This window comes from Dermacentor variabilis, chromosome 10, assembly GCF_050947875.1.
Source record: "Dermacentor variabilis isolate Ectoservices chromosome 10, ASM5094787v1, whole genome shotgun sequence".
Taxonomy (NCBI): Eukaryota; Metazoa; Arthropoda; class Arachnida; order Ixodida; family Ixodidae; genus Dermacentor; species Dermacentor variabilis.
In genome coordinates, this window is record NC_134577.1 from 619,155 (window position 1) to 639,604 (window position 20,450).

A 20,450-nucleotide genomic window follows, 5' to 3' on the forward strand; every position below is an offset into this window, starting at 1 on the left:
ACATTATTGATAAACTTTGGTAGTAATCCTTGTCATGGAAGAGGTTAGAGCACAGCCCTGTTGTTCTTGAGTGCTTGAAATTCTTTCAATTCACAGCAACCTCCCACTTAGCTGCAAGCTTCTTGTCTTGCGAGAAGTAATGGAACATCTTCGCGGCCGCTGGTGTTCGTGCAACCGTAGGCTGCACAGAACACCAACATGATCGGCCCACCACTTCAATTGATGCTGCGCACGTCAACTACCACTCTACATACACACAATCAAAGGAATGCAGGCTCGAGCGAGGTAGATTATGACGGCACGCACGCAGAAACAAGCACAGTCAAATAATGTCGCGGAGACTGTGAAGGAGCGGAACACCAGCGCTGACGTCTCTACGCCGCGGTATCCGGTCTCTGCTCGCATCATCAGCATTAGCAGCAGCGCGTGGCGCTTGACGGGGGGCGGAGCGACAGCGCAATTTTAACCGCCGATTACGTCGTTCCTAAGTGAAAAATGCCGCCCAAAATTTTACGTGCATGGTTTATGAGGTTCCTGCATCTGTGTATGAGCGTCTTATTGAATTCGACAGACTCTTCAGCTTCCCTTTAATGAAAGTGATTGCAACCTATACTATATGGGGCTTTTACATTGGCAATGCAGGTGAAAGCAGTAAGTGGTCACTGGTTCATAAATTCAAGCAGTAAAAATGACCCCTCCCCTGCCTTCTTTTTTTATCGCAATCTTTACTCTGGACTGCAATGAAGCACTGATGTGATTAAACAAGCATGGAAGCACTTGGACATGCTACATGCAGAATTCAGAAGCGTTTTGATAACCTTCAGCGCTATCTTATTCCTATAAATGTATTCTTTAAGGTGGAGCACTGTTTTGAGCAAAGGCACTGCCAGCGGTATGAAGTAGTTACTTGTTTCTCCCTGTGCTGTGAACCCCTAACAACCAACTACATGAAATACTATGATGGTTGACACTGCTGGAGCAGTTCGCTTTCGCATGTCATGCAGCTCGGTGTGCATCATGCACTGTCACAAAGTGCAGATATACGCGTGTGACCCTTGACTGTGCACATGTAATGCTGTCGGATTAGGCTGTGATCAGTGAATTCAGCTTGGAGCTTTCTGCTTACATGCAAGCTTTCGCCTTCCCGCCCAGTAAGCGCAAAAGCAAACTTGCAAAAGCATACGTCATAGATGCCGGCATGTCACCTGCAGGCCGAATCTCGGCTTCTGGCCACTAGTCAAGCCCGAGATCTCACGCCCAATCAAAGAAGCAGTTTACTGGTCCGAACACATTTTAGAGGCCATTTCGCCGCAATGACCTGCCCGCCACCGTGCCAGCTGGCAGCAGGTTTTGTCAGGGCCATATACAATACAGCAAGGTTTAACCGGTGGTGCTTCTTGAGTATCCAATGGCGAAATTTGCTGTTTGATGCCACGTCGACCAAGTTCTTGGTAGCAGCCAAAAGTCATTCTTAGGCCACGAAATCACTACGCCAGGAAAAGTGGGGGATAGGCGACAAATTGAATAGTGGAAAAGTTGTTCACGGCCACCATGCCTGTCCCAATGGGTAGGTTATGTTCGAAAAATCGAGCAAGACACCATACAGCGTCCGAAACTTTGACCGCTGTTTTACACTGGTCATACAGGCGCGCAGGGTCTGGCTTGGCGTCAACGCGACCGCTTGCTGCCTTTAGAAAATTGAGGCTGTCCAGTTGCCTAAGCAATCTGCACACGTCGGCTTGTAAGGTATTGAATATATACAGCAACCTACGGAAGAAAGATCAATACAATCCCCTGACTTGGCCAACAGCAGAGATAATGCAGCCACTGGTCCAGGCGAAGCCACGTTAGCTGGTGAGGTAAAAGGGCACTTGAGGGCATAGTTCCATTTTTTTTTTAAAGCAAGAGCAAGTCTTTTGGAGCAGAGCGGGCATAGATTTCTCACATTTTGCTGAACTGTAGCAGGATGCAGCAGAGTTTGCCTCTCAGTGTAGTTCGGCACAATTGGCGCAGTGGTAGCATCACTGCTATATATGCAGTAAAACCTTGACATATCGAATTATTGCGTATATCAAACACTTTCTACAGCACCTGGAAAATCGCATGCATTTTAAAAATTTCGAACGGGGTCGACCAAGTCCAGAATGAAGCGGGAGAGAGGAGTTCAATTGCCGTATGACACGTTTCTGAGCGTTCGCATGCACCAGCGCACCATGCATTTTGGAGGCTACTCGCAGGCTTTGCGGCGGTGGCTCAAGAAGGTGCGAAGTCTTCTTAGCACGAAAGAGGCGTACCGCTGCAGTACATGCCTCATACATAACTCGTTGCAATGGTGACAACACATTGTGTTGCTAAACTTATTCAATGTTCACGCATTACCATCAACAGATATTGTGAGATAGTTGTGCTGGAATTTTTTTTAACATAGCAAAAAAATTTCTGTTAGCGAGGCTTCTGGGAACATGTGAGCCAAATATTATTGCACTGCATGCAGCAGGAAATTAACAATCTCTTGTCAAAAGCAGTGAATCGTTGCTTGCTCTCGCATCTGTAATGTAATCATCATAAGCAGTTGGCGAAAAAATGCCAGTGGCTGATTTTGTGATTCCAAGAACATTCTCAGTAATACTTAATTGCTAAACTTTAGTCAAATAAATAAAAGATACATAGGTCTGTGATCTCAAAGACATAAAAACTCATTTCATCTTTGTACTGTGTCTAGCTGCGTTTGCTGCGCTTGGTCTCCAAGATGACAGCGACATGCTGCACAGCGCAGCCTGCCGTAGCCACCACTAGGTTTCACAGCCCGCACTTTTGTCGCCGTGACACTCTTTTCGCTGAGGCTTTGCCCTCTTGGCTTCTCTGCTGTGTAGCTCCCAGAGCGCTAGTAATAGTGAGACCATTTTATGATTATTGAAAGTGTTTCAAGGCTCCTTTAAATGCTTGACCTGTACAGCCAGCATTCCCTCCTCCGACAACTTGGCATTGCTACTTGTTCCTCAGCCACACAAGATATTACTATGACGGCCTAGGGCCTCTGCTTGCACAAGCACCTTAACCTAACAATATCAGCAAGTGGCCGTGCAAGTGTGATATCGAAGCAAATGGTGCACCATGCTTATAGCCTGTTCTCTTGATATCCTTATATGCCATTTCTGCTTACTGTCGTGAATTTCCATCTCCCGCCTTCCCCATGTTTTCCCTGGATATCTGGATAACATAATTATTTCAATGCTTCCTTACAGGACCTACTAGGCAAGTGTGTACAATTTGACAAGTTACTCGGTATTCCACTACACCCCTCAAATTGGACTGGCGAAGTACCAAAGCTATAAGCAACACATTAGTTGAGGGCACTAGTTAATTTTCACTGTGTTTTTAGTGCATTTTAAACATGCCTAAATCCATGTAAATGAGCACTTTTACATATCCACTAGAATGCAACTGTGACTGAAAAAAAAAGTTAACCAGACACCATGCACTGCAGGAATCAATGTTATGCAAAGCATTTCGCTGGCAGATGGTTACCCAGAATCATTCAGAATTAAACCAAGCGTTACTGGGTGGGCCAATGTGTTTGTGTAAGATGAACAGCTATTTGCCCGACTCAAGCATGTGCGTGACGACAGCAGCAAGGCGATGGTGACGATTGCGTGACGCCAATGACATGATTTTGTACTCCGGCCATTTGACGCGAGCTTAGGACACATCACTTGTTGGGTTCTACATAAGTACTAGGTGAGTTTAAGTGACAGAAACATGGATTGTGAAGTCATCAGCTACTACACGTTATACGATCATACACACTATGGCTATGCCTTATGGTGTATGTTAAAAAGATGAGGACATTTTCACTACAACGATGAAACATTAAGAAAACTTGGTTTACTTGGGCTGATCATAAAGGCAGCACAGTTCTGCACAGTTTCTACATAGCGATAGCTGCTGTGAAAAGGAAAGTACTGGGGAATGTTTGTTTACTTACTAGGGACATACTGCTAGCCTTAACGAAGGCTTTGGTAGGAAAGGGTGCATTCATAAAAGGGAAAAATACATCATTCACACAGGGTTCAACGATAATTGTTTACAAGAGGTCTTGGCTTTGGTTTAAAAACAAGCTTATTCATACACATGTACAGTGATATAGACAATGCACTTCTTGGCGACAATAGAACACAATGTAAAAACCACAGTTCGTCACGCAGTAACAAAGATATGATAAGACAGCTTAGTCAAAAAAGAATCAAGGGTCATACAATGAACAACCTTTTGTGGTAACACATGTCGGCCGATCCCGGAGATGGTGCAGTATAACACAGCATCTCAAAGCATGAGCCGTCACGAAAAAAGAACACGAGAAACTGGCATGTGATACAAGCGTCTAACATCTCAAAGAGCAAGTCGGCTTTTGCACAGGAGGAGTATCCGTGTGATCGTGGCCTGTAGTTAGAAAATTGGTCTGCTGTTCTCGGAGGCCAAGGTTCAATTCCACTGTCGGTCATGCATATTTTTTATTACAGAAGTCTGAAGTGTGGCGAGACAGGAAGTACCCATCTACCGCAAAGTGCCCGGGATGAAGCAAAGAATGCTTCACATTAAAATAAAACCTATGACGTGCTCAGGAGCACGCCATCACCTCTGAGGCAATACCAAAGACACAGACTCTGCAGTGTCAAGTGCACACATAGCTAGCAGATGTGCATTCACTATGAGTGTACTTCAGGCCACCCACCTTTACCACAACGATTGCAGCTGGTCCTGCGTGCAAAGTTGACGTTGCCACACCTGCAGCAAAAACATAATGAGTACTAGCCTGAACTTGTCGCACCTTCCACTGCAGATGACAACAATCAAGTGGGGTGGTTACAAGCAGCAAGAGAGTACCGGCAGCATGACAAGAGCTGGCAAGTAACTACAAAGGTACTTACGATATTCCACAGTCCTTGTGGATAATTTTTATTTCCATAATAAGATGTTGATCTGGGTTAGTTGGAATTGTGAATCCATGACAGCTATCAGCCAAAAATATGCACACGAGGACAAGAAATGAACAGAACATAGACAGAGCTACCTGTACTCCCATAACCACATATTAAGAAGCCAACAAACAAAGATACCAAGGACAACATAGGGGAAATTACTTGTACTTACTAAATGAAATAAAGAAACAGTACATTAATGGAAATGAAAGTGGACGAAAAAACAACTGAGTGGTGGTGCTGCCCAACACTCCCAGGGTTAGTTCCAGCAGCAAAACATAAATACCCCAGAAAGCAGATGGGGAAATGGTGCCGCAGTAGCTCAATTGGTAAGAGCATCGCACGCGTCATGTAAAGACGTGGGTTCGTATCCCACCTGTATTGTATCTGATGAAAGCGCATGTGCTATCTACATGCACGATTGCCACGTGCATATACCTGGCCCTCACTGTTACTAACCCTTTCCACCTTTGACCATAAATAACGATGCAGAATAAAGGCATGGGTGATTTTGCTTCTTGACAACCCAGCTGTCCAGTCTGTTCATTGCACACGAGAACGAAACATGGTGTCAGAAGTAGGATGCAAGGCTACCAGCAAAAGCGAATGGTACCTGGGATAGGTGAGGCGGAGCCTTTTGAGCAGTTTCTACGAGAGTTGAAAAAACAAGTGCAGCACTGCAACTTTGGGACCATGGCAGACTTAGCAGGTGCGAAGTTTTTTCGCATCTCGACGCAAATGCGGGATTTCATCAAATCGCATTAGACGAACAGTCATAGAAGATATGCACATTCGCGACGGCCTTCGGCCACTATCGCTTTCTTCGACTACCGTTCGGTATAGCTTCGGCTAGCGGAGTGTTTCAAAAAGCCCTTAACAAGGTTTTTGATGGCCTGCCCGGTGTATGCATGAATCTAGACGATGTGTTAATCTAGGGAAGGACCAGGGCCGAACACGATGAGAGGCTGCGCAGAGCATTAGAAGCAGCTGAAAAAGCAGGCCTTACTTTCAATGCATCCAAGTGTTGCTTTGGCCTGCAAGAACTACTGTTCCTGGGTGACATCATTAGTGACAAGGGCATAAGGCCAAATCCAGATCTCGTAGACCGTCTTTTAAATATGCCACAACCTCAGGACAAATTGGCGGTAGAAAGACTACTGGGAGTCGTTAACTACTTCAGCAAGTACCTACCGTCACTCTCGCAGCGTACGTCTACTTTACGATCCCTCGTCAAACAAGGCATCATCTTTGATTGAACACCAACCCATGAAAAAGAATGGCAGGCTATATGTCGGGATTTAAGTAATGCACCATTGCTTGCTATATTTGATCCGAGTCTGGAGACAAAAGTAACTGCAGATGCCTCACAGAGTGGTGTTGGTGCGGCACTCCTGCAACGTCGTGGGGACTGCTGGCAGCCGGTCGCCTATGCGTCAAGAGCTTTGACAGAACCGGAGCAAAGATATTCACAGATTGAAAAAGAGACATTGGCTTTAGCTTTCGGTTGCGAAAAGTTCAATCATTTTGTTTATGGCCGCCCCCTCATCCTCGAGAGTGACCACAGTCCACTGATAAACATATGAAAGAAAGGCATAAGTGATATGCCACCCAGAGTGCAACGATTTTTCTTGAGATTGATGAAATATGACTACACGCTAACATTTATTCCAGGCAAACAAATGGCCCTTGCTGATATGCTGTCCCGATCACCTGTTCCAGGACTCAAGGCAGCTTCGGACACGAGTGACATCGAGATCCATGCCGTCACGGTCGTATCAGCACTCGTAAGTGAAATGACAGCTAGAAAACTTGCACAGGAAACGGCTCTCGATCCACATCTTGGCACTGCGTTAAGAAAGCTTGCGAAGGGAGAACCTGTTGATGGCCCCCTGAAACCAGTGGCTGTCGAGCTGTCCGTAGTAAATGGCATATTATTGAAAGGGACGAAAGTAGTCATACCGACAAGCATGCGTGGCAACATATTGAAACAGATCCACGCAGGCCATCTAGACCAGGTAAGTGCAAAGCTAGAGCAAGGCCAATGGTCTATTGGCCGAAACATATTCTAAAGAAAACAAAAGCTGCAGGAGAGTGTTTTTGGCTGGGCTTGTTAAATTACGGGGCGAGTCCTGTTGAAGATGGCCTTGTCTCCTGGGGAACTGCTGCAAGGAAGGCGGCTGCGCACACCATTGCCTGACTTCAATCCAATGTCGGCGACTCTCGTCAAGAAACACAGGCAGAGAAGTCGTCATAGGCGCACCTTACCAGGCCTCAGCAACAATGACGCAGTACGCTTGAATGGAACATCATGGGCCAGGAAAGCCAAGGTGGTCGGATCGGATGGCCCACGATCCTTCTATGTGCGCACAGAGAACAATACTCTGCTGAGAGGCAACCGTCGGCGCCTTCTGGCGACGAAGGAATCATATGAGGTTGGCTCATCAGACGACGAAGATATGACCGACAACCAGACCCCATTTGAAGGTGTGGCGTCAACTACTACTGCAGCCTCGCCTGTGGTAGCTCAACAGCCGTCGCCTCAACCACTGCGACGCGCCCAACGACAGACGTGGCAGCCAGAGCATCTAGGTTATGACCAGCAGTTCCAGCAGACGAGCCAGCGGTATTAATTTCGTCATGTAATTACTGTTTGGAAAGAGGATGTATCGTATCTGATGAAAGCGCATGTGCTATCTACATGCACGATTGCCACGTGCATATAGCTGCCCCTCCCTGTTACTAACCCTTTCCACCTTCGACTATAAATAACGATGCAGAATAAAGGCGTGGGTGATTTTGCTTTTTTACAACCCAGCTGTCCAGTCTGTTCGTTGCACACGAGAATGAAACACCACTTGCGGCCAGTTGTTTTTTCATCCATCCCCCCCCCCCCACTTTCATTTCCATTACAATATTGTCATGTGGTCGTGACGTCAAAGAACACAGTAGCAATACTGTGAAAGGCAAAACTAGCTTTTATTGGGCGAACCTGTGCCCACAAAACAGGCTACACTTAAAGCACAACGAGAGCGGCGAACACAGTCGTCGATCGTCAAAAATCTAATAAGCGGGTCAAGCGCGTCAGCTTTTATACAGCAGTCGTCAAATGTTCCAGACTAATCGTTTGGACCCGCGTGCCTTCCACAAAGTTCTACACCATTCGCGTCACGCGATGAAATCAGATAACACAAGGTTCGGCAACAACAGACAGCCGGGTAGAAGCATCGATAACTTTCCAGAAACTTCGGATACATGCAGGCGCGTCCCGCGCTGTGCGATTACATTTGTTAGGCAGTGAAACGTGGTCGCCCGATAAAGATAAGTACACATGACAATATCATTTCTTTATTTCAATTAGGAAGTATAGGTAATTTCCCCTATGTTGTCCTTGGTATCTTTGTTTGTTGGCTTCTTATTATATGATTAATAAAAATTGGGCCCCTCAGTTCTCTTACTTCTTGTTCATTTCATAACTACAGTAGCTCTAAATCAAGGAACACATGGCAGCACTATAGATTAAGTGCATACTTATCGAAGTCTATGTGACAATGACCCAAGTGACAGTGCCAAAAAGGATCAGCTTTCCTCAATATTTTCAGATCTTTAATTAAATTTAATTGCAGGGCTTGATGTCCCAAAACTGCTCAGTGGGTTTTGAGGGACTCCAGAGTGGAGAGCTCCAAATTAAAGCAAAAATGCTTGTGTATTGTGCTTTGGGTGCACAATAAAGAATCACCAAGTGGTCAGTTTGTAGATTTAAAGCTTCTAGGAGCTACATGAAGTAAAAGGTTTGATAATTATTAGCTCATCTGTTCAGCATTAATCATAATGGCATGTGTGTTGCGAAAGGTAAAAATGAACGCTGACAATACGCAGTTTTGACTTCCATATGGAAGCCTTCTTCACTATAAAGAAACAAAATTGGCAGCTGATTATCTACGCTTGAATAGATAGCGCATTGTTGTGTATGGCAGCCTATATGGACAAAGGATGCTTCGCTGGCAAACTTGCAGCTATGCAATGCCATACAGGCTTCATTGTCTTTTGACACCAAAGAGCTGGCGACGAAACCAGCGTCGCCTGAAGCTAATTGACAGTGATTATGTGTCTCATCTTCGTGTGTTTGAGGAACCAGAGCTGACGAACGAGACCCCGAACTCTAGTGGATCATCGGTCATGTGCAACATGCAGAGAGCCTACGCTGACGACTTTGTGGGAACAGTGTCGAAGCCGGTTTCACATGACATTGCATCTTCATTGCATCTAGGGCAGGCCACCAGAGGCGGAGTCCAGTGGGGAGGTGCGACACCAAGGGTGTGATTATGCAGACTGTGTGACAGTTACAATTGGCAGAGAAGAAGGACACTGAATTCCCTCAACGAGCGAAAGGGGGAAATAACTGGTTAAAAATGGGAGCTGGAGTGTGGAAGAGGGTGCTCGGACATGCAAAGATGTTAGCACGTAGTGGGCTCAGAAAATCATGGAGCTGTTCTTGTAAATGATTATCATGCAAATTTGTACATACAAAGTCTAGCTACTAAATTTCAAGCCTGGCATTACCAGAAAATAATGCAGAAGACAATTGCCTTGATTGGCTGCTAATCTTCAATATATGACCCTGCTTGTTATATACAAGCAATTGCAAGGCTGCATAGTTTCTGGATTTCTTTCCGGAAGTCCTCTTCTCTGGAAGTGTTGCCCATTGAAAGTCCGAAATTGAGTCAAAATGTTGTCCTTTCAATGTAATTTGAACCTTCGGAAAGAAGAAAAAAAAGTCTGCTGGCGCCCAGTCAGGAGCGTAGGGCAGATGGTTGAAACATGTCACCTGTCTTTTTGCCAAAAATGTCTCTACTTCAATGGCTTTGTGGCATGGTACATAGTTGTACAACAAGAGCCAGTCACCTGAATGAACAATTTCCAGACGAATCTGTTGCATTCTCTACAGTATGCATGCTAAAATGTCTCCGTATATCATAGCGTTCAGTTTGTCCTTCTGGAAAGAACTCTTTATGCACAACACCTTGCCAGTCGAAAAACACCACTAGCATTGTCTTCACACATGACTTCTGGATGCGGATACATTTTTTTTTGGTAGTGGGGAATTCTCTTTGTGGCAGGATAATATGTGTGGAAGAGTGATTCATCACCAGTTACGATTTTCTTAGACCATTCTGGCTCATTTTCAGCCATTTGGACCCCCTCCTGACACGAAGACACCCGGCATTTTTGCTCTGCTGTCACACTGTGAGGCACAAATCTGGAACAAATCTTCCTCTTCTGTAGATCTTTTTCCACGATCTTCTGAATATCTGTAGTATAATTGCCAATGTTCAGGTCCTCCACAACCATCCTGAAGAACTGAAAGCGATTTTCAGCCAGCTTTTCCTGCACTTTTTCAACATTTTTGTCAGTCTGAACAGTCACCACATGGCCACGTCTGTGCTTGTCTCTGATCACCTCCCGACCTTCACGAAAATGATGATGCCACACGAGAACATTCGATGAAGAAGGCATCATTGTAGTAAACTGTTTGAATCATGTTCATGGTCTCTGTGGCTGTTTTGCCAAGTTTTACACAAAACTTAATGGCTACTCTCTACTCAACTTTACTATCCATGACGAACAAACAAACACAGCTCACTGAAATCACTGTAACTCACAAAATTAGGAACAGAAATTCGTGAATTCTTCACACAATGCACAATGCACTAAAACCTACACACAATACCCGCTTAGTGGCTCCACAGCTTATCTTACAGTCTTGCCAGTCTTGAAATTGGGTAGATACACTGTGCAAAACCCTTTTTCTCATTGCTCGGACATCATTCTAGACCTCTCTTTCTCCCGGCACACGGCACGACACAAGCCATGGAACCTTCATGGCCCCTCGGACCCCTGACTTCACAACAGCTTGCAGCAACCATAAATGGACGTTGCATTGTGGTTAACTCTTTCATGCACAAATCAACTCTCTTGATTGAAAACTTACTTTTACGGCATTGCATGCAGCTTGAGAATCATAAAAGGCATACAGCTCCAGAAAAGATTAAGAATTTTCAATTTTTCAGTGTGTTTCGTGAACTTCAGAGAATGCAGATTCCATGCAAAAACTCACATGGTTATCAGATACGAGAACTTAAGCTATTTCATTTCTAGCATGCTTGAAAAGCACTTATCTAGGCACTTTAAAGTTATGCCTGGTGCAACAGATTGTGAAAAACAATTAAAGAAGTGAACCCACTACACAGGACGACATACTCAAACCAAGCAAAAACACACAACCATCTACCTTCTCCTGCTGATAAGGAAAATTAGTGCAAAAAAAGACATTGTACACATGCATGCTTTAGCGTGGTTAGAATGTTGGCCTCGCAGCATGTTTAGGATTTTTTTTACTTGTGTGCAATGTATTCAGACAGCAATGAAAGTTTGCTGCCACATTTTTTTCACAATGTCACACTCGTATATTTTGATCCACAGCAAGATGCGACAGCGCTATATGGTCTGTCTGTTGTGTCGCTTGAATATTGTGTTTATGAGGTTGACTCTTTAGTGTGAGCTTTGCAAGACAGCAAAAAAAGTGCAGCACTACTTGATACCCAAACTACCAAAATGTGCGAGTGCGGGCGACATGGGGTCGAGCTAGAACTAAACCTTTTGATCATCCGCCATGACGTTACGAAGTAATATTGTTACGAAGAGTTGCGAAGAAATGGTTTTATTTACAAGCGATGGATGATGATCATACCGTGATCGTAGCGCAGCCTGGCCTCTCAAACCCTTCGTTCTCTTCGTCTTCTCTTTTTTTGTTCGCGCCTTTCGTATCCGTTACATTTCCCCGCAAGCAGACGAAGTGCGTGGGGCGAGTCAGGATGGACAAGCAGGGTACAAAGGCTTCAGGCGAGCAATATGAGTGTTCTGCTTGATCGCCGACCATTGCACAGAAGGCGAGCTATGACGTAAGTGAGTTCGCTTAGGCGGTCCACGACTACAAATGGGCCTGAATATTGTGACAAGAACTTTTGGCACAATCCACGCTTGTGTTGCGGTGTCCAAAGAAGAACCAAGTCACCTTTTTCCAACGATACTTGTACGTGACGGTCGTCGTATCGCTCTTTCGAAAGACTTTGCAAGGCCAGAGTACGAAGATGAGCTATTCGACAGGCTTCTTCGGCGAGACACAAAGTCTTCGATACAGAATCGTCAGTGTGCAGTACGAAGGGTAAGAAAGTGTCGAGAGGGCTTCGCGGTAACCTTGCATACAGGAGATGAAATTGGCTATAGTTCGTGGCTTCGTGTTTCGCCGTGTTGTATGCGTAAGTGATGAATGGAAGCAAGTCGTCCCAGTTCTTATGATTGAAGGAGACGTACATGGCAAGCATGTTGGTCAACGTTCTGTTCGTCCTTTCAACGAGGCCATTGGTCTGTGCCTGATACGGCGTGGAATGACGGAACTGTGAAGTGCACAAACGAAGTAACTCTTCAATGGCATCAGCAGTGAACCGGCGACCACGGTCGCTGATGATGACACGTGGTGGGCCATGACGAAGGACCACAGAACACCGCAGGAAGACCGCCACGCAAGCGGCGGTAGAAGACAGTATGGCTGCAGTTTCTGCATATCATGTAAGATGGTCTACGCAGACAATTATCCAACGGTTGTTGTAGTTAAATAACGGGAATAGACCCAAGAGGTTAATGCCTATTTGCTCGAACGGCGTACTGGGCGGTGTCAATAGCTGAAGGGGACCCGGAGCTGCGGTGGTCGGTCGCTTGTGACGTTGGCACGTTTCGCAACTAGCGACATAACGCTTGGTTGTTTCATACATCTTGGGCCAGTAAAAGCGCTCCTGGGTGCGGTGCAGCATTCGTACGAAGCCTAAACGGCCGCATGTCACATCGTCATGCATGGCGCGTAGAACGTCGGAGCGGAAACTCTCGGGGACAACAAGCAGAAAACGTGCTCCATGCCCGGAGTAATTAGTTTTGTAGAGCAATTTATCACGGACACTAAAGCGACCGCTGCCTTGAGAAGTACGGACGGTGACAAAAGGCGGATGGAGGGTAACATCACTCCGTTGTTCTCGCTGAAAGTCTGCCACGTCAGGTAACATAGAAGTAAGAGCAGCGAGACAGTCATCAAAATTCTCAGCATCGCAGTCGGTAGAAGCAAAAGGAATCTGAGAGAGGCACTCAGCGTCAGCGTGACGACGGTCACTCTTGTACGATACCACAAAGTCGTATTCCTGGAGGCGCAGCACCCAATGTGCGAGGCGACCAGAGGGATCCCGCAAACCGATCAGCCAGCATAAAGAATGGTGGTGGGTGATAATCTTGAATGGTCTACCGTAAAGATAACACCGAAACTTTTGTATGGCGAAAACGGCTGCCAGGCATTCCTGTTCCGTAACCGTGTAATTGCGTTCAGATTTGCTCAGGCAACGGCTGGCATATGCGACAACATGTTCTGCGCCACTGTGACATTGTACAAGCACCGCTCCTATCCCGATTCCACTAGCATCAGTGTGAACTTCAGTCGGGCAAGATGGATCGCAGTGACGCAAGAGGGCTGCTGACGTTAGTATAAACTTCAGTTGAGAGAATGATGCGTCACACTCTGGCGTCCAATTGAAGGATGCACTTTGTCGCAAAATACTTGTCAACGGGTAAACGATGTCGGCAAACCTGGGATCAAAACGACGAAAATACGAACATAGGCCAATGAATGAGCGGACTTCTCCTGCTGACTGCAGTGGCTTGAAGGAGCTCACTGCTTCAATCTTACGAGGATCGGGTCTGATGCCATCCTTGTCGACTAAGTGTCCCAGGACCAGTGTTTGACGTTCGCCAAACCAACACTTTTTTTAGTTTAGTACCAGTCCAGCTTTCTCAATGCAGTCGAGAACGAGGCTGAGGCGTTCGTTATGTTCTTCAAACGTGCGGCCAAAGATTACAACATCATCGAGGTAACACATGCATATGTCCCACTTCAGACCACGTATTACTGTGTCCATGAACCTTTTAAACGTGGCAGGAGCATTGCAACGGCCAAAAGGCATTACATTAAATTCGAATAGGCCATCTGGAGTCATGAAAGCGGTCTTTTCCTTGTAGGCAGGGTCCATAAGTATTTGCCAATACCCCAATCGCAAATCAAGTGCTGAGAAGTAAGAAGCAGCGTGTAAGCAATCAATGACATCATCGATTCGTGGTAGTGGATATACATCCTTCTTCGTCACTGCGTTTAGATTTCTGTAGTCCATGCAGAATATCCAGGAGCCATATTTTTTTCGCACCAGGATTACTGGGGCTGCCAATGGACTAGACGACTCTTGAACAACACCTTTGTTCATCATCTCCTTGACTTGCTCGGCAATAACTTTGCGCTAATAACGGCGCCGAGGGGACGGAGAGCGACAGGGACGGTTACTTGGTGGCGTCAAACTCCGCTCAAAAGCTGGCGAATCGCTGCGTCTGGTCGCGTGTGAGAAGTGGTCCATTGGAAGCAAATCGGTCGTCTTCAAGTCATATGAAGTATGGGTTCTGGGTGGCGAGAACATCGGTGGTGTCCTATGTGATTGACGGCCTTGGTGACAAAACCAAGCTATATGGCCTGCGGAACCGCAGTTGTAGCACACGGGAGAATCGCGGTTCACAGCATCTTCCTCAAAACAGATGCTAGGCTGATGCGGGTGGCGAGAAAGTTCGTTGTCATGTGGATAATGTGTCTCTGCTACTCGCTGAAATCCGTTATGTCGTTCATAAGTCACGTCGTGGTAGTAGGGTCGGTGCTGTTCTTGTCGCGGCCTGACAGAAGTCACAGGGCCTCGGGGGTAAAAATGCGGCTGCTCTTGTGGCCGAGTGTCGTAAGTAGGGCCTCTGTCATAGAGACATGGCTGCTGTCGGGGCGCGAGTTCATAATTCTCAATGCCCCTCGCCGCAGGATACGGGGAGAAGGATGCCACGTTTGGCTCGAAATCTGGTGGTAGGCTGAAGCTATGAGTGCCTGGATGTGTCACTTGCGCGTGCAGGCTGAGCTCTTCCCGAACTATTTGTCGTATCGTTGATGCCAGATCGAGGGGCTGCTTGCTGTCCACGCTTGCAACTGTCGTCACGTTGGCTAGCCTGTCAAACTTCGGTGTGATGCGCCTTGTCTTCAGTTGCTCGAAAGTACGACAGTGCCGAAAGATGTCAGCAACGGAAGCCAGGTTGTCCTTTGCGATGAGGAAATTATAAACGTCTTCGGAAATTCCATTCAGGATGTGCCCGACTTTGTCTTCCTCAGACATTCCAGAGTCAACCATCCTACACAGTTTTATTACCGCCTCAATGTAGGTCATGCAGGTTTCGCCTGGCACTTGCGCACGTTGCAGTAGCGTCTGTTCTGCCCTTTTCTTTTTCGTCGCGGAGTCGCTGAATCGCTCTTTGATTTCGGAAATAAATCTTCCCCATGTTGTAAACGTTTCGTCGTGATTGTCGAACCACAACAACGCAGTATCCGTTAGAAAGAACACGACGTTCGAAAGCTGAGAAGCGCTGTTCCACTCGTTGGCGGCACTCACCCGGTGATAATGGATGAGCCATTTCTCGAAGTCTTCGTCCGATCTTCCGGCGAAGGGACGCGCATCTCTCAGTTGTAGAACGGAACTTGTCGGCACAGCTGTTGGAATGGGCCGTTGTTCGTCTGCGTCGTGGGACATATTCAACTCCGGTAGATTCGGTGGGAGTCCAGCAAGGCGACGGCTCCGTCGAAGAACTTCTGCTTCAGCCTCCGTCTTCGGGTGTCGATTACCCCGCACCTCCACCACAACTGTTACGAAGAGTTGCAAAAAAATGATTTTATTTACAGGCGATGGATGATGATCGTAGCATGATCGTAGCGCAGCCCGGCCTCTCAAACCATTCGTTCTCTTCGTCTTCTCTTCTCTCTTTTTGTCCGCGCCTTTTGTATCCGTTACAATATCAATGAGGTTTTTTTCTAAGAACTGAATAGTACTGGACAACTAGCATTTTCTTCCATCTTATAATGCAATGCAACAATATTTTTATTATCCGTGGTTGAGTACAAGTGGCATAATTATAATGAGGAGTTGCTATGTCATTGGGACAGCACTAGATTGGACTAGCACTAAAATATTCCAGTAGTCTGAAATCGTGTTCCCCATTAACCTCAATTTCTTGCTTACTAAAGCTCCGTTATAGATTATATTGGCGCCTTAAACATTTCTGAGTATTTTTCTAACCACTTTAACTTGACTTATGATGTGGCTTTAGTGATCCTTTGAGTTCAGCAAGGGTGCAGGTGACATCGACAGAGTTTTCCGACAAGAGTTTTCAAGAAGCCGGAACTGGAATATGGAGCACAGACAACGAAGCACTTTGAGCAAGCCACTAAGGGGAGCATCTCACAAGAGCAGATAAGGGCTTTTGGCAGCTCTAAAACTGAGCAACACAGGAGAATGATTGAAGCAACTGCTGCTGAGCAATGATGGGTAACGGGTCTTTGGTGAACATGTTCCAGCACTGAAGAAATAAAATGAACACCGACCAACAGAAGTGCTAATAAATGAATAAATCTAAAAGACGTTTCGGCTTCGCTACGGAAGCCTTGTTCACAATGAGATGACGGAAGGTTCATGGAAGCTTATGTATGCTACAGAACGTGACGTAAGCAGCGCGTGTATGACGGGGGGAGGGTTCCCTCATTTCTTTTGAGCGTGTGACGTGTTTTTTGTATCTCCAGTGATTCCAGATACAGCCGCAATTTTAGGTTTCTTTCTTGGCCGATAATTCTCGAGCGATCCCAGTCGATCTTGTGGCCCGTTGCATCCGTGTGCTCGGCAAGGGCATTTGACACTGTACGTTTCTTTTCGACATCTTTCTGATGCTGTCTCAGTCTGTTTGAAGTTGCCCGATTCACCGATGTATGCGTAGTCGCAATCTGCGCAGGGTATCTTATAGACCACGCCGGGAAACGAATCTCTCGGAAGCCTGTCCTTGCCGCCGCCGAGCGCTTGCCTCAGCTTACACACGGGCATGTGCGCCACCTCAACGTCATAACTGCGTAGAACGCGAGACAAGGTTTCGCTTATCCCATTGTGAACAAGGCTTCCGTAGCGAAGCCGAAACGTCTTTTAGATTTATTTATTTATTAGCACTTCTGTTGGTCGGTGTCCTTAGTTTTATTTCTTCAATGCTTCATCCCGACCAGACGGGCTTCCGTCGAACCCTCGATTTCATGTTCCAGCACATAAGAAAAAAAGAAAAGAGGTGTAGAGAAAGAAGGATGATAGAAAAGGTAGAGCGCCACTCAGGAAATAAAGTAGCATGCTTTAGAACTTTGAAAGGTCTTTCTCTCAGTTTGAACTTTTACCTGAAACTTAGAATCCAGGGCAACTATTCTTTCTAAACTGCGTTGCCAAAACAAGCTTGCAAGGTGGTTTCAAGACAAATTATATAAGGAAGAAGACTGTGTACATATCAAATTTATAAAGTGTGTCCAACAGAAAAAAAAAAGTAATTTCTGACATACACTAGAAACAGCAGTTTTTAAATGATGCAATGTTTACAAAAAATGCATAAAATGGCAAGATGATGCCCTTACCCTGTACTATAGAACATCCATAAAGTATTCATTAAGAAAAAAGAGTAAATATATCTTAATCACTTTAGAAGTGATAGTTTTTCTAAGCTGACATGCTTAGTTGTACAATTTGACAAACATCACTTCTTTTTCATGTGTACTAATGCAATAAAATTTCAAATATACTACAATGGCAGTGTTTACTCATCCTGGAAAATTTCATCAACATCAGCACACTGGCTCAAAAGTTTACTTTTAAGGGCGGCATCTCCCCTAAGCATGACATCAGTCATTTACATTGGCAATGACTTGAAAAGAAGACATGAGGCTGGATCTCTTTCTGCAGCTGTTATGTGTGCTCTTTTTTTAGTCAATGCCAACTAAGAAAATTGAAAGAGAACTTGCAAATGTGAGAGAGAAGCATCACAAAGAAAAGTGTGTGGGTGTTTTTTGACAATAGTCCTTTTGCGAATTGGAATACTGGCAACATGGTGAAACTATAAATTTTGAAGGGATGCCCAGAACACCGATATCATGTGTTAGAAAAAAAAAAGAAATGGCAGTTTTGCTTGAAGATGAAGCACTGAAAGAAATAACAAGGTTTGATGCCGCACTGAAGCTCTTCACACGGTGTTGTAGTAACATTGTGTAGAGACAATATGGCACAACGCAGCACACAAGACAACTGCTGCTCCATAGCAGGAGCTGTGCTTTGGCAGATACCAGGTTTGTCACAATGCTGGTGTAATGATAATGAATGCAGGCAGCAGAATTGCAGGTGTTGCCCCCCCCCACCTCAAGATGAGACCGACAAAAAACCCTCTGCATTTTTCAGCACCCAATGAAATGATTACACAGATTTGGCTTGATGCGTACTGTCGGTCTAACTCAGACCAGAGTGCGCACTAAGGTGTGGTATACACACAGCTGCTTGAGCGCACTAATGTACTTGTACACAACCCCTATGCCAGCAACAGAAGCCAGCACAATGCCCTGGCTCTAGCAGTGCCGATTGAGTGGAGCATGATCTTGCATCCACTTGTTTTTGCCGTTATTGCAGTCAAACACACTACACGTCTCTGGAGGCTTTCTAATTCTCAACACGCAGACTGTGCAAGTGCCGTTCATACCAGGACCGCACGACACCAGCATCAACAGTGTGATGATGCCTTGAGTGTCCCTATAATTATTATTTAAGTGCTATCACTGAATGTTCTGAATGAACAGGGCCCAATGCAGGACCGGTGCTGAAAGAACCATAACCTCTCACTCCCTTTTAAAGCCAAATGACAAATGGCAACCTTCCATTTATGCTTGCTACACGCACTAGCTGTTCAAGCAACATATTCAGCCGCTAAATTTTACATCCCTTGCTTGTGACTAAGGCCTACATCTGGGTGCACTGCAGATCAGAATGCACTCAATTCTGCCACAGGTGACATTAATTGTCATGGCACTGACATCAGTGACATGAACCAGGAAGTGCACCGATTGTGCCGCAACAGTGCTTTTGTGTATGACGGGATATATTTTAGCAAGCATGTAGCTGCACTGGTTGGAGGTCGATTCTCAGCATGGCAGTAGCTTTTTGGGCAGGCCCCAGGCACAAAGAAAGGAAGATTAATTATTGAATGACACCAGTCAGGAGCACATTTAAAGTCATCATCATCATCAGCAGCAGCCTGGTTACGCCCACTGCAGGGCAAAGGCCTCTCCCGTACTTTTGCAACTACTCCGGTCATGTACTAATTGTGGCCATGTCGTCCCTGCAAACTTCTTCTTAATCTCATCTGCCCACCTAACTTTCTGCCGTCCCCTGCTACGCTTCCCTTCCCTTGGAATCCAGTCCATAACCCTTAATGACCATCGGTTATCTTCCCTCCTCATTACACGTCCTGCCCATGCTCCCCCCCCCCCCATTTCTTTTTCTTGATTTCAACTAAGATGTCATTAACTTACGTTTGTTCCCTCACCCAATCTGCTCTTTTCTTATTCCTTAATGTTACACCTATCATTCTTCTTTCCATAGCTTGTTGTGTCATCCTCAATTTATGTAGAACCCTTTTTGTAAGCCTCCAGGTTTCTGTCCCGTACGTGAGTACTGGTAAGACACAGCTGGTTATACTGTTATACTGTTATACAGCTGTTAGTGCAAGGAGCTAAAAAACAACGCACAAAGAATAAGAGATCATACAAATTGTTACATAAGCATGCTGGGTGGTTGAAAGCCTAATAAATGGCTAGAAACTCAAATGCAGCTGAATGATGAAGCTGTTAACATGAATGCCTTGATTGAAATGCACCTATGAGATTTTGAGATACTTCTTATGGATGGTTTTTTATGAGAGGGGTGCAACAGAATGACTGCGTGGAGGAAAGGCAAAGGCTTAGGCATGCTCATTAGATGAAGCTATAGATGAGGTATGAAGAAGTATAGAAAAAAATTAAATTATGGGGTTTTACGTGCCAAAACCACTGTCTGATTATGAGGCATGCCGTAGTTGAAGACTCCAGAAATTTCGACCACCTGGGGTTCTTTAACGTGTGCCTAAATCTAAGTACACGGGTGTTTTTGCATTTCACCCCCATCGAAATGCGGCCGCCGCGGCCGGGAGAAGAAGCATAGATTAAGATCAAGACATGCAGGGAGCATTTATGGATTGGCTATATGTTTGCAGAAAAAAGGACGAAGCTGAGAGTGGCTTACATACAAATAACTAGTGATAACGGAGATCAAAATAAAGAATTGATTGACTGTATTATAAGTTATAAAAATGACTTCAGAAAACCGGTCAGGTAATATTAGTTAGAGATATGGATGCACACATGGAAAATCATGTCAGATATACTGATTACAGTAGTTCTCAAGTGCTGGCTCAGTAAAAGGA

General features: G+C 45.5%; 1 protein-coding gene across 4 annotated transcripts in view; it reads right to left on the bottom strand.

Annotated features, from left to right (window-relative positions):
* LOC142559715 (zinc finger Ran-binding domain-containing protein 2-like) overlaps positions 1–20,450 on the bottom strand; it is a 122,223-nt gene that overhangs the window by 86,860 nt on the left and 14,913 nt on the right. For 3 of the 4 annotated variants that reach the window (XM_075671281.1, XM_075671282.1, XM_075671284.1), the window contains exon 2: positions 4,733–4,785. The exons of the other annotated variant lie outside the window; for it this stretch is intronic. In XM_075671281.1, the coding sequence (XP_075527396.1) occupies positions 4,733–4,785 (53 nt within the window). The remainder of the gene's footprint in view (positions 1–4,732; positions 4,786–20,450) is intronic. 4 annotated transcript variants of the gene reach the window in all.